At 43.2% G+C, this 14,510-nt stretch overlaps 1 protein-coding gene across 1 annotated transcript in view; it reads right to left on the bottom strand.

Annotated features, from left to right (window-relative positions):
* USP12 (ubiquitin specific peptidase 12) overlaps positions 1–14,510 on the bottom strand; it is a 55,420-nt gene that overhangs the window by 17,026 nt on the left and 23,884 nt on the right. The window contains exons 2-3 of the mRNA XM_040266763.1: positions 8,627–8,707; positions 821–1,034 (exon numbers count right to left, since the gene is read on the bottom strand). Coding sequence (XP_040122697.1) covers positions 821–1,034; positions 8,627–8,707 — 295 coding nt within the window. The remainder of the gene's footprint in view (positions 1–820; positions 1,035–8,626; positions 8,708–14,510) is intronic.

The following is a 14,510-nucleotide window of genomic DNA, read 5'->3' as shown; positions in this document are numbered from 1 at the left end:
CTGAGGAAGTAGTGACTAATGATGAGCTTGCTAGGGAAATCAAATGAAAACTATTTGAAGAGAGTAAAAGGAAGTAGGGGTGTAGCCAGTAACTATTTTTAAAAGTGTGGGGTGGGGTAGGGGGTGGAGTTAAAACCATATATCCTAAGCCAGAAAGTTTCATTTACTGGCGCTTTCCTTTGCCTGGGGTGTGACTCCAGGCAAGTTTTTCAGCGTCTTTTTATTTTCTTTTTCAGGCTAAAGTGGGGGAAATATAACGGCCTCTCATCAGGTTATTGTAAGGATCAAATGAGTTAATATTCATAAAAAGCATTACCAAAAAAACGCAAATGAACAGTAACTGGAAAAAAAAAAATCAACAAAAAAACTGCGGAAGACTCCACAACTTTTCTTTTTTCAATATTTGGCTGCACCAGGTCTCCCTGATCAGGGATCAAACCCAACCACCCCCAACTCCCCCGCCCCCGCCCACACTGGGAGCCTGGAGTCTTAGCCGCTGGACCACCAGGAAGTGTCCCCCAACAACTTTCCTTGATCAAAGAGCCAAGCAGGCAAAAAAAGAGAAATGATGATTTCTCATTTCCAGGTGTACAGAATTTAATCTCTGTACAGCACACTTCAGACGGCAGCCACACCTCACAGGAACCCAAGTGACTGTGTCTTCACTGAGCCGGCTGGCGCTGCCTTCCAGGCAGGAGCACCACCTTTGGCTTCTCAGAGGCTGCCGCACCATTGGGCATGAGGACGTCCAGCCGACGCTTGCTGCACCCGACTGTCCTGTTACCTCAGCAGCAGGTTGAGAGGCAGAAGAGTTATTTACCATTTTCTTTCCGCAATCTCGTTATGAACTTCTTAGGAGGTATGACTCCAACTTTCTTCTTCTGGGTGGCGATGCTGTGGAAGAGGTCTGCTAAGCACGTGAGAAGGCTCTCCTTCTTCCGGGGCTGACTCTTGTAGGCGAGAACTTTTTCCCGAAACGGACGACAGAAGTAAAGTGCCTGAAGAACTGAATTGCAGTAGCAGGTATTCCCAAACTAGGAGAGAAAAAGAAAAAAAAAGAGTTTTTTTTGGGTTAAAATTGGGGGTAAAACAATATCCAGAGAAAGGATTTCCAAGCCTAGAGTTGTTCAGAGAAGAGAAAGAGTAAGATAGGGAATATTTATGATCCTCATAAATTAAAAGGTACCTGAGGGTAGAACTGTGGTGTTGGAGAAGACTCTTGAGAGTCCCTTGGACTGCAAGGAGATCCAACCAGTCCATTCTGAAGGAGATCAGTCCTGAATAGTCATTGGAAGGACTGATGCTGAAGCTGAAACTCCAATACTTTGGCCACCTGATGCAAAGACTCATTTGAAAATGACTCATTTGAAAAGACCCTGATGCTGGGAAAGATTGAACACAGGAGGAGAAGGGGATGACAGAGGATGAGATGGTTGGACGGCATCACCGACTCAATGGACATGAGTTTGAGTGAATTCTGGGAGTTCAAGATGGACAGGGAGGCCTGGTGTGCTGCAGTCCATGGGGTCGCAAAGAGCTGGACACGACTGAGTGACGGAACTGAACTGAGGGTAAAAATAATTGTCCTGACTGCAAATTAGAGATTTTAACATTAAATGGATGCTCTTGACATCAGTTTCAGGTTAAAATGGAAGAAAGATACATGGGACAAATTTCGCCTTTATGACCACTGAGTTAAAGAACTACAGTTTAAATAGTGAAATTAGTTAAGGTTTAGGGTTCTGGAGAATTTTTTTCTTTTCCAATTCTCACTGTTTTGATAGTATTGATTGTATAAGAACCATTTTCTATACTGTACATTTAAAAATATAACTCTCAAAAATTCATTTATAAAAACATAATAGTGAAGTTTACTATCAAGTTCTTCAGTGCCATCCAAAAAATAAAAACAGAAAATAAGAAAAAAACAGGACACTCTGAAGTATTAGATGAAAGAATCAACAGTGTGACAGCCTAACCACTGATGTGCTGAAATGCCAGTTCACACAGTGCTCAATCCATCAGGAGGACGTGGACTCGCTCCGGAGTTGAATCCTGAACGGCAGCCCCGCCTCTCACTGACCATGTGGCCTGGAGCAGGCGACCACGACTCACTCAGCTTCAGTTTCCCTCTTCTTTTTTTTTGGTGGGGGGGGCCTTGCCCCAAGGCACGTGGGATCTTAGTTCCTCAACTAGGGATCAAACCTGCACCCCTGCATTGGAGGCACAAAGTCTTAACCACTAGACACCAGGGAGGCACAAGTTTCCTTCTATTTAATGACAAGGGAGGAAACAGTCTTACTTTACAAAGAAAAGAACACAGAGCTTGACAAATATTTTCTGCCTTCCTTCTTCCTTCCCATGAATAGACTATGACGTGAAAAGCAGGCTGATAAAACACCTGGAAGTCACGCCGGGAGGATCCAGGGAGTAAACAAGGACCGAGGACAGTTCTCAGAGCACTGTCCCAGGGTAAGGTCCTGTACAAGAAACTCTAACAGGCTACCTGCAGAGGAGTGCTGAAGAATGGGAACCCTTCAACTATGTCCATAAACACATGCACACGTCTGCGATATTTTAAAATTAGGAAGGCTAAATCAAAAGCTAATATAAACGATTATTTATAGAGAGAAGGAAAAGAGGAGAGAGCAACGAAAGTGAGACCACTGTGCATGTACGTGGTTATAAGAAGTTTCTTTTGCACCCATAAATTTTTAAGAAAAGATTTATTTGGCTGCCTTGGGTCTCAACTGAGGAACACAGGATCTTTAGTTACAGTATGCAGACTTTTAGCTGCAGCATGTAAGATCTAGTTCCCCAACCAGGGATCGAAGCTGGGCCCCCTGCACTGGGAGCTCAGAATCTTAGCTGCTGGACCACCAGGAAAGTCCCTGTATCCATATTTTTAAAAAACTAAATTAAAACAGGAAGAAAAAATAAATTCCTAAAATTGAAAGTAAACAGAAATAAACCTAAATGTCTATCAAGTTGGTAGCAGAATTACTTAAAGAATGACTTCAAATGACTTTAAAACACAGGATGGGTTTTTACTATCAATGCCTTCCTAGGGAAGTTACCAAGCCAATCTCTTTATCGGTTTCCTCATCTGTAAATGACGTTTTTACCAGCACCAACCTCTACGATCTTGTGAAGAAGTAACTCAATGACCTGCATGAAGAACTTAGTGTGGTTCGGCATACCTCATCACTACGTGGTTATTTTTGAAACAACCTTTTTGAGTCACCTGTCCCCTTTGGAAAATTAGCTTAGCTGAAACAGATTAAATTCTATAATCCCCAGGTCTACACTTAAATCATGATAGATGGCAACAGCACAAATAAACCAGAGGGGTGGTACCATCAGCCTGCAGCACTGTGCAACCTGAAGTGATACAGAGCCATCACACGTGTGGACAGCGTACGGGTACCAGCATCGTCCATTTATTAAGAATCAGCAAAGCTTAATCTAAAGTTCATTTTCAGATAAAAGTAAACATTAGCAGTGCTCATACTTTCACCCCCGCCCCTCAATGAATCATCTTACATATTCCATTTGGAAACTACTGGTTTTAACCACTATTATGTCAACATAATGTCAAAATAACGTGTTAAATGGCTAACTGCTCCACTGTCGCCCACGCTGGTTGGTGATGGTGCCTGTCCCATGAACATCCCCTTCTAAGGGAAGACCCTCTTCTCCCCACCACAATTTCTGTTCAGGTGGCTCTGTTCCATGTAACTCTAGACCTCACGTCCCCAACCACCTGCTCCCTGCAGCCAAGGGTACCTAATCCAGATTTTCAGGGACACTGTTCCTCCCCCTCACCTGACCCCCATCCTGGCCCCCCTCCTCACCTGCCCCCCACCTACACCCCCAACTCACCTGCTCCTCCCCCCTCACCTGCTCCCCAGCCCCAGGCCTCCTCACAGGAACTGACTTCTCTATGCAAATTCTGTAAGGGGGTCAGTCACAAGCCCTTCTGCAGATGCTGCCACGGGATCAGGCACTTGATCCAATCTGGCCCGAGTTCCTTTGGTCAGGTTTGATATGAACAGTCTGCGATCTCTGATAATATAGGCTTTGAGCAGCCTAAGGACACCAGGTGGGAAGAAACTAAAGGAGAATGAGATCAACACAAAAGAAAATAGAACCAAGAGATATCAGCCTACTCAACCCTGTAACCTGCAAATGGTAAGTTTCATTTTTATTTCTCGTTCCTCCATGGTGACCCTTGTTCCCTGCATTCAGAGTTCCAATTAATGACTACTATCAGTTCAGGTTAGAGAAAGCCTTTTATAAGATGGTTCAGCCTCACAAAAAGATTCATTAATCCCAACCGACTTGTGTTTGGGGGCTTATGTATTAGAAAGTTAAAATGATTCTCGAAAGGCCGCTAAAAATGGAGGGACTGCACAAAAAGTAGGAAAGAGACACCAGTAGTCTAAATCACTCTTCACTCAACTTCACTAGACTAATTATTTACTGGCTACAAGATATAAAGGGGAAAAGGCAAGTTGGCTGATCAGATTAAAACCACTTGTTTTCAAAGAATTCAGCTAACTGCACAGACAGCCAACATGTAAAAGAGGGATTTTACAGCAAGAGAAAGCACCCAAAGGCTCCTCTGCGTCTCGAGATGGTTTCCGTACTCCCCTATACCCACCCAGGCACCCCATATGTCTCCTGACATCCTGCAACATCAGAAATACCAACGTATCCACAAGGGTTAACTCAATAGGAAAACCCCACTATATGTATTATGCAAATCACAGGGATAGACATCAGAGTTATCATGAAGAGTCAATTGCCATGAAAGCTATCATCTGCAAAAATGTTCCTCCAAGATAAAAATATCTACAACTGAAAGTAATGGAAACTAGACTGTTATTAACAAAGTGAAGAGTAACCACTCTGAATATTCTGGTAGGTTAATTAAACCATGGGTTTTTTTTCTTCTCTCCATTAAAAACAAAAAGTCTATTTTTCTAATTGCCCAAATGCACAGACAGTTTCCCAAAAGCAAATGCCTTTGAGTGATTCTAGTACTTTACTAGTGGCAAAACGGGATTCAATCAGGCAGATCTAACAGGAACTCTTTTCAGTATTCGCTTTTTGTAAGAGTGATTAAAATGAACCCGGAAATGCACACTTCGCTAGAAAAGACTGATTAGAAGAAAACAGACAGGTGCCTCATTTTAACAGAATCCAATTATTAGGAAAGATTAACCACAGAATTCCTTAAAGCAGCTGCATTCCGTGTTGTTCATAAACACTAAGGACTTGCAGACAGGCATAGGGACAGGAGGAAAATGTTCAGATGTTCACCTCTGAATTAACTAAGCCATCTCCCCAACTCCTCAGAGCTCCAACCTTAGTTTTTAAGGGACTCTATAAATAATGTGATAACTCCAAATAAAAAAGGAGAAGGAAACTAGAGAGAAGGGTGATGACAATGTAAGAGTTGAAAATAGAGCTGGTGGAAAACGGTTCCAGGCCCACAACACAGCCGTAAAATGGCCGAAGAGCACAGATCACAGAAGTGTGTATCATTGTCCCAGGTCAGCGGAGCCTACTCTCACCACCACTGATCTCTGAGCAGAGTTTGAGGTACTCATCAACCCTTCACAGCCGGAGCTCTAGCTACTTCAGGATCTCAGGGATCTCAATTCTTCATCATCGTAATGAGGCACAGAGATCAGAAATTCCAGCTTTCCTTGGCTTTATTGAACCTCGTTTATTCAGCTTCAGGGAGAAACACAAATTCCACCTTCTGAATTTATACTGGTGCATAGGAAATAATAAAAATGATACCTTCTTAGAAACTTTTGGTAACACAATCAACAATGGTTTTTGGATACTGGTATCATATTGAGTTAAAAACATCAGCAGAAAAAAAAAAAAAAAAACAGAGCTTTGTGCTTAGTCATGTCCAACTCTTTGAGACCCCATAGACTTCCTTTGTCTTTGGGGATTTTCCAGCCAAGAATACTGGAGTGGGTTGCCATGCCCTCCTCCAGGGGATCTTCCTAACTCAGGGATCGAACCCAGGTTTTCTGCAGTGCAGGCGGATTCTTTACCAACGGAGCCACCAGAGAAGCCCCACAGAGCTTTAGGACTCATATTGTATCAAATATGTTGTTTTACTTGTTTGGAGGCTATTGGCAAAAAAGTTACTTAGGCACAAAAAAGAGAAGGCTGGAATGCTTACGCAGCACAAGCTAAAAGTAAGACACTACTTCAATATAGAAAACACTACTGTTCTAAAGAAAAGAGGTTCTCCTGGGACACCAACAATGGGCACAGCTTTACGACAATTCAGGACACAAATGAGCTTTGGGGTCTGAACCAGGTAAGGGTGGTTCCCACAGAAAAGGAGCAGTGAGACTGAAGAAAATGGGCTTTGCTCCCTGCTCCCACAGAGCTGAAATGAGGCTTCTGATCACTAGGCAACTCCAGATGTAAGTGCGAGCATTTCAGGTACTATACAGAAGTCAAGGCCAGACTTCTCAATAAACAAGGGAAATTAAATATTTATTTAACTCTCCTCCCCATGAAACCCCAAATAAAATGACAGTAAAAGAATAGATTAGGCAAAAATTCAAAAGGCTAAAGAAGATGACAAGAGACTAGAGACAGCAACAAACTTACAGAAAATTTCACTCTTTTAGATGAGCAAAATTTGAGGAAACCTTCCAATAGTAAAGATACTAAAAAAAGGGGAGGGCGGGGGCGTGGAAATAAACTCAAAGGTTTCAGAAACATTCCAGTGAATGCAAGAAAACCTAGGCAACAACAAAATCTTTGAATAATATCCTAAGAAAAGGAGCAGAAGATATTGCCTCCATGAACCAAGATTAAAAAGATAAAAAACAAGATAACACTCTAAAAAATGAAACATCCAAAGAGTGGATAAAAAGGTTGAAGATACAGTCTAAAATGTAGACTAAGGGAGATGATCAAAAATGGGAGAAAAAATAAGGAATCAGTCTGTTTCAATTTGCAATTAACCATTAAAAAAAAAAAAACAAACAGAGACATTACAGTAACAAGAAGAAAATATCCCAATAATAGTATCCGAAATGGCTTAGACCTGAGGGACACACATCATTAGTCTGAATGGGTCAGTAAACAACACAACAACAGGGTTCCCATCAAGAGACAGGATGAGATTTCAGAACACTGGGGACAGAGAACACCCTTCAGGACTCCCAAACACCTTCTAAAAGGGAAAAGAGGGCACATTCGTAAGAGAGAAAGAGCCAGAATGGCAAGTGCCCTCTCAGCATCAAGAGAAGCCAGAAAGCACCAGAGCAAACCCCAAAGACTCTGAAGGACGGGTATACCCTAGGATGGACGTCCAACTGACACTTAGATAACCAAACCCGTCTTCGGTACACACGACCTCAGAGTTTATACCTGTGCACACCTCCTTAAGAAGCGACTCCAGGCTGTGTTCTGCAAAGTAAGGGAGTAAACCGCTGGGAAGGGGTCGGGATGGAAGGAAGGAGTCAAGCGCAGGGGCCATGCAGGGCGACGGAAGAAACGCTGCCAGGCACCAGGAGAGCAGAGGGGGCCTGCTGGGCACAGCTCCGTGGAAACTGACACAAGGTCTTCTTGGCTTTCTTTGGTTCTCTTGAAGACTTTGGTTAAGAATAAGTGACAATTAAGGCCAAGATTAATTCGATACTGGGAAAACCAGGGAAGGTGAAGTTGGGCAGGGATGATGGGAAAAGACAGCAAAGTTCCTGCTTCTGTTTCTGCCAAAACAGCAAGTCAGTATACATATATGTGTACATATATATATATATATATTAATAGAAATATAAGTACCTTATTTACTCTATAAGGACACATTCCAGAAAAAAGAGCCAGAGGATTGATGAGTGGTCTCCTCCAGGGAGGGGAATACAGAGGAAGGTGAGTACTGCTGATCCTGTGTCCAGTACAGACAAAGAAGGGTCCCCCAGCAAGGTGACACCACACACCACTTTATCTGCCCTCCTCAAATCGCACAAGAAATTCATGTGTACATAACAACATGCTAGAACCAAGTTTAATAAAACTTACTTTCATATCTGTATTATCACATATATATATATATATATATATTTAAAATGCCACAGATCCACCCAACAGTACAGTACAATAGCATAAACTACCATGACAAATGTGTAAAGATCTGTGGTGTTTTCTGATGATTCAGGAAAGAGTTCAAAATTCTAAACAAAGCTCTTTAGACTCTACAGACACACAGAGGCATTTACAAAACTATATTTATTTCTATCTGTACATGCAGACCACTTATATTTAGACATGTAAATAATTCTCAAAGAATTCTGGTCTAGGCCATATGAGATTCTCGTTATGAGAAAATTCTGATACAAAATAGAAAAAAAAAATCAGGCTGATAAATTAGAAACTGTTCCAATACTCCTAAGGCTTCAGGCAGTGCCTCTCTCTCTTCCATTAGAGACAATTCTGAAATTCCAAGTCGAGTTTCTTGGCATTAAATCTGCTGATACGAACGAACAATTTTCCTTTAATAAATTATGAACTGCATTCATCATCTTTAAGACTACTTCCAAGCACAATTCTATAGGCTACTTACGTATTAACAGATACTCACATTGACTAATCCGAAATAGTGCTCGTTGACCGGAAACTGTTCTGGACCAATCTCTTTCTCTAATGCCGAGGCATTGGCGCCCTATGGGATGAAAAGGAGAAATCTCAGTATTTAGGGTATTTTCCCAATACTATCACAGTTGTATACACATTGCAGAGAGATCCTTAAAATGATTTTGTTTCCTGTAACTACCTAACATTATGGAAAGAAAATAAAGGGTGACAATGAAGAAGAAAGGCTTTTAACAATATGACTTAAAAAAAAAAACAAAAACAGTTTGCAGGAACAGTTGGATCAAGGAATTCTACTAAATCCTGCTCCTTTTCCTACATGATTCTTATGTGATGGATGACAGCCCCTGCTGTATCTGTGGTCTTATAGGCACGTGACCTCAGAGACATCATGAAGTTAAACAGGCATGCTGTCGGTGACCTAACACTTCTTCAGCAGTGTACGCATAAAAATTTCTCACACAGAACAAAGGGGGCAAGAATGTTTGCTGAGGGCTTCCCTGGTGGCTCAGTGGTAAGGAATCCACCTGCCAATGCAGGAGACACGGGTTCGATCCCTGGTCCAGGAAGATCCCATGTGCCTCGGAGCAGCTAAGCCCGGGGGCCACAACTCCTGAGCCCGTGCGCTGCCTCTACAGAAGCCTGTGCACCTAGAGTTTGTGCTCCACAACAAGAGAAGCCACTGGCACAAGAAACTAGAGGACAGCCCCTGAGAAAAAGCCCGCACAGCAACAAAGACCGACACAACACTGCCAAAAACAGATAAATAATAACATGAAAAAAAAAAACTTTAAAAAAGAACGCTTCCTGAAATCTCACCGATGACAGCACAGCTGACCGCAATCTATTAACAGATGGTCTATAAAATGACAGCATACCACGTAGCAGTCAGAATAAATGAAGCAGAGTTCATTCAAACACACAGCTATTTCTCAAATACATAACACTAAGTACACAAGAAAAAAAGATTAACACAACCACCACCACATATATACAAAATAGCACACGGCAAGGGGGCTGGGAGAATGTACACGACACACACCTGAGTGGGGCCGGAAGAGACCAGGACGCGGAAGTGAAGGAGGAGAAAGAGCGGAAAATGAGGCGACACCCAACGAAAGAAGGGCCTTGCTCAGAGAGTAACCGTGTGCCCCGGTCTCAGGAATAGGATCAACTCACGTCTGTGCATCTGAGGCCCCGAAGGAAAAGGGATGGGGGGGTGGGGTGAAAGGCCCTGAGCACCGGAGCGTGCTAGCAAATGCACTGCAGACGCAGTCTGAAAGGGAAGTCAGAGCGATTCTGGAGACAGAGTAGCTGTTAACTTCAAAATTCCCCAGAAAACACAGGACCAGACGAATACAACCGACACTACGCACAAAACAGCCAAATGTTGCCTTGTGTATAAACCGCGGACAGGATGACACGCACATGGCGCCTCCCCAGGGACAGCCGCGCTCAACACCACCCAGTGCCCAGCGCGCCCCTGCTGCCTCCTGAGCCTGGAAGCCTGGTCCTCTGTCGGACGGTGCCTCCTTGGCTTCCTGACACGCCAGGCCTGAAAATAAGGCCTGACAGAAGGGACCGGGTAGGCTGGTGGTCAAGTTCGACCAAAACAAGACATTTGCCTGAATACATTCCAGCCACCCAGCACCTGTATTTATACATGGTGCTTACTTGTTTAAGACATACTATTCAGCTTTATATAAGACCTTGATACAATCCCTGCTGCTGCTGCTGCTGCATCGCTTCAGTTGTGTCCGACTCTGTGCGACCCCATAGACAGCAGCCCACCAGGCTCCCCCATCCCTGGGATTCTCCAGGCAAGAACAATGGAGTGGGTTGCAATTTCCTTCTCCAATGCATGAAAGTGAAAAGTCAAAGTGAAGTCACTCAGTCGTGTCTGACTCTTAGCGACCCCATGGATTGCAGCCTTCCAGGCTCCTCCGTCCATAGGATTTTCCAGGCAAGAGTACTGAAGTGGGGTGCCACTGCCTTCTCCTAGCTCACAGATACTATTTAAATTTGGCATTCCATGAACTGTTTAATAAAAACACGAAATTCAGTTATGACAGCAACTTCAAGATCCACTGAACCAGAGCCCTTTGTGGGGAGCCTACCAGCCCGCTGTCGACACCGCCAGCACGAGTGTCTTGTCACAGAATCTCCTCACGTGTGCTGAAAACTATCACTAACAATTCAAACTGATACTGGTGTCATTCAAACAAGTATAACCTCCTTCCACAAACACACACACAAAAGCTAGAAAAGGTGCTATTGTCAAAGGACATCTGCTTGGAACAGTAAAAGCCAGCAGGCACACCCAAGGAAAGCATTTCTCGCCCTCAGGGTGAATCGAGAACCCAGCATGCCAGGCTTCCCTGTCCTTCCCTATCTCCCAGAGCTTGCTCAAATTCATGTCCAGTGCATCACTGATGCCTTCCAACCATCTCATCCTCTGTCGTCCCCTTCTCCTCCTGCCCTCAATCTTTCCCAGCATCAGGGTCTTTTACAATGAGTCAGCTCTTTGCATCAGCTGGCCAAAGTGTTGGAGCTTCAGCTTCAGCATCAGTCCTTTCAATGAATATCCAGGGTAGATTTCTTCAGCAATTTTCCAAACCCCAGCTCTAAGCTCTTCTATTGGGTGTTCAAGAAAGCCCTTACACCAACTTGGGTTTTCACAGCTAAAGGTCAGATAATTTCTAAAGTTTCTTCTAACTCAACATTCCATCATGTCTAATCACTTTTATCCACACTTCTGAGGACATTACTAGATTAACACAAAACTAGGAACTCCAAGTCAACCAGCACATGACAAGTACCATAGATAGTTATAGATGGAGTAAGGACAGCAGACTGCAATAGGAAGTACAGATAGCACGGAACTTATGGACGTGAGACCTAAGTTAAGGCACAGCGCAGTAAACTATACCTTAGTGCAGCACGATGACACCGCAGTGCTGATTCTGTGAATGTGCGTGAGGACAGTCTCATGGCAGGAATTCAAGACTCTCTTGCAGTAATGACCAGAGCACACTCCTGCCTCTAGCCAAACGCTAACTACAAAGGCAGAGTGTAGACAGAGCAATCCAATGGCTGATAAGTAAGTGGTTGTTTTTTGTTTTTTAATTTAGAAGTGTTTTCAACACTGTAGTTAGACATTAATTAGTTAAAAAAAAGAAAGAAAAAAACCCACGAAGTTGAAAATTTGCTATACAATTTTTTTAGTACGTTTACAAGAGTTCTCAAACACCATCCCCTGAAGATTCTAAGATTCTGCTGAAGGTTGCCAAACCCTATCATGTCAAATAATAGTCAATCCAGCAGCCCAAGATTTAAATTGAGCCTAGAACCTGTCAACATCCAACAGTGATGACTCTGAACAGTCTCCCATCCCCACACTTGAGAAATATGTTCCTACTGCAATTAACAACGCTGCGTGAAATCACGATTCTTCACTGGGACAAAGGGAAAAAATGTTGGCACTCTCAGGAATCTCTGCTCTAAAGCTTTCGTGGGGATCAGGAATGTCATCTGTTTTGTCTGAGAACACACACTGAAGGAAGAAAACATTCTTTCTGACTCTTCTGTCACCTCGTAAGATTATTTTAGACTCAGGGCCTATTGCTACAAATTCATCACAAAGAAGTGATTAGATATTCATGACCCTCCTGATGAAAACCATCAAAAAGTGCATGAACTTTTTAATTTAAAAATATATATATATATAGTAATTTAGTGAGCTGGTGAGAAAATAAGAAATCTGCAGAAACCAAAAATCAAGTGATGGGAGAACCAGAGAGAAGAGCAAATGCCAAAGACGGATTTCACGAGGAGGGACCTGCCGACAGCAGCGACCCGAGCACCCTACGCTGAGGGCCAGATCCAACGGGGCGCGGAGGCCAGGGCTGAGGCTTAGCGCCCGCTCAGGACAGGAACCAGCAGGAGACCCCAGCATGGCAAGGGAGCCAAGAGAGCTGTGTCTTCAGCGAAGGCGGAACAAGAAATAACCCTGCACCACAAGAGGAGATGGCAAAGGAACCTGCCGGACTTGTCCTTGGCCTGGGGGCGGGAGACGACCAGTATCTTCCCAAAAGTCATAACCACAAGCTGGCCCCCATCAAAGCTTGTGACCCGAATTCACACACACAAACAAAATCGGGCAGGAAACGTAATTCAGCGAGGTCCTGAGTGGATGGTGCCCACAACTAGCAACCAGTGGAATTACAGACTCACTCCAGAAGACAAATTTCATCCACCCACAAGGAATTCCCGCAAGTAAAACTCCCAAGAAGTTGAGTTCACAGTCAAAAATCACACATACACACAAAAGCAGAAAAACAAAGCACCATGTATAAAAACCAGTGAAAACACAGACAGAAGAATTAGACTCAAGATGCTAAATATCAAGAAATATTTCAGACATGACATAAGCAAATGGTTGGTATATACAAAGAAACAGCAAAAGCCTGATTATAAGAACAAATGTGAGAATTTAAAGCCTAAGCTTTGTTCTTAAAGAATCAAATAAAACTTTCAAATCTGAAAATTATAATTGAAAGTGAAAAACTCAATAGTAATTATGGAGACAGTTTAAAAAAAAAAAGCTCCAATACTTTGGCCACCTCATATGAAGAACCAACTCACTGGAAAAGACCCTGGATGCTAGGAACGACTGAGGGCAGGAGGAGAAGGGGACGACAGAGGATGAGATGGTTGGATGGCATCACTGACACAACTGACGTTGAGTCTGAGCAAGCTCCGGGAGTTGGTGATGGACAGGGAAGCCTGGCGTGCTGCCATCCATGGGCCCATGAAGAGTGAGACACAACTGAGCAATTTAACAACACCCTGACCTAGTCCAATTCTTATAAAAATTGAGTCTCACTGAAAATTAACCACCAACCCATGTGAAAGAAGAGGAAGCAGAAACTACAAGGATACCTTCTGTTTACTGATAAAGATACTACGTTTTGAGGACACAGCTGCAAACAGGAAAAAAGAAAACCAGTCGGGAGATGGCTCTTCTGAAAGACAATGTTTACACAGTCAACCATGGAAAACACATCTGACCACCCTGCATTCTGCCCTTGAGAGAAAGAAACAATTACACCAAAGCAAAGTGACACCCAGGAATGTTTTCAAGGAAGTAAATTAAGGAAATCTCTTCTACCATCTAAAGCTCAACTATGATTAAAAAATGGTTATCTGTGAAGATGTATTTGGAAAAGCTAATTATGTTCAGTATACACTGTTAAAGAAAATAGCAAACTTTATACATTTCAGCAAGAAATAAAAGGGGATGAAAATGTAAAAGATTAACACCTCCATATAGAAAATGGGCTTATCAAGAACACAGTCATCTGTCCGTATGTGTGGGGAACTGGTTCCAGGACCTCCACAGATCCCAAAACCAAGGATGCGCAAACGCCTCATGTGAAATGATGAGGTTCTTGCATATGACCCATGAGCCATGGGCCCTCGACGACATGTCACACCTAGTGCCGTGTAAATGCCACATAAATAGCTGCAAACACAGGGCACATTCAAGTTTTGCTTTTATGAACTTTCTGGGACTTTGTTCACAAACGTTTTCAATCCTGGGAGGCAGAACCCACAGATATGGAGGGCCGGGACTTCCTTCTTTCCATTAGACAGCTTACAGTTCTTTATTCTAGATAGCCTGTATTTAATACAAATATGAGAGAACACATTTCGCCCACTGTTGTGTTTCAAGTCCTATCTTGAAACCCAGCATTTATCATTCCCAGTTTAATACTGAAGAGGGTCAGATCAGGTCGGCAGCCGAAGGAGAACTGCCAAAACAGGCAGGAAAGGCTTCCTGAAGATCAAAGCAGCAAGTGACCCTACAAACC

The sequence above is a fragment of the Oryx dammah genome, unplaced genomic scaffold (genome assembly GCF_014754425.2).
Source record: "Oryx dammah isolate SB20612 unplaced genomic scaffold, SCBI_Odam_1.1 HiC_scaffold_24, whole genome shotgun sequence".
NCBI lineage: Eukaryota > Metazoa > Chordata > Mammalia > Artiodactyla > Bovidae > Oryx > Oryx dammah.
The sequence above is the reverse complement of the archived record's forward strand: the minus strand, read 5'-3'. Positions and strand labels throughout refer to the sequence as shown.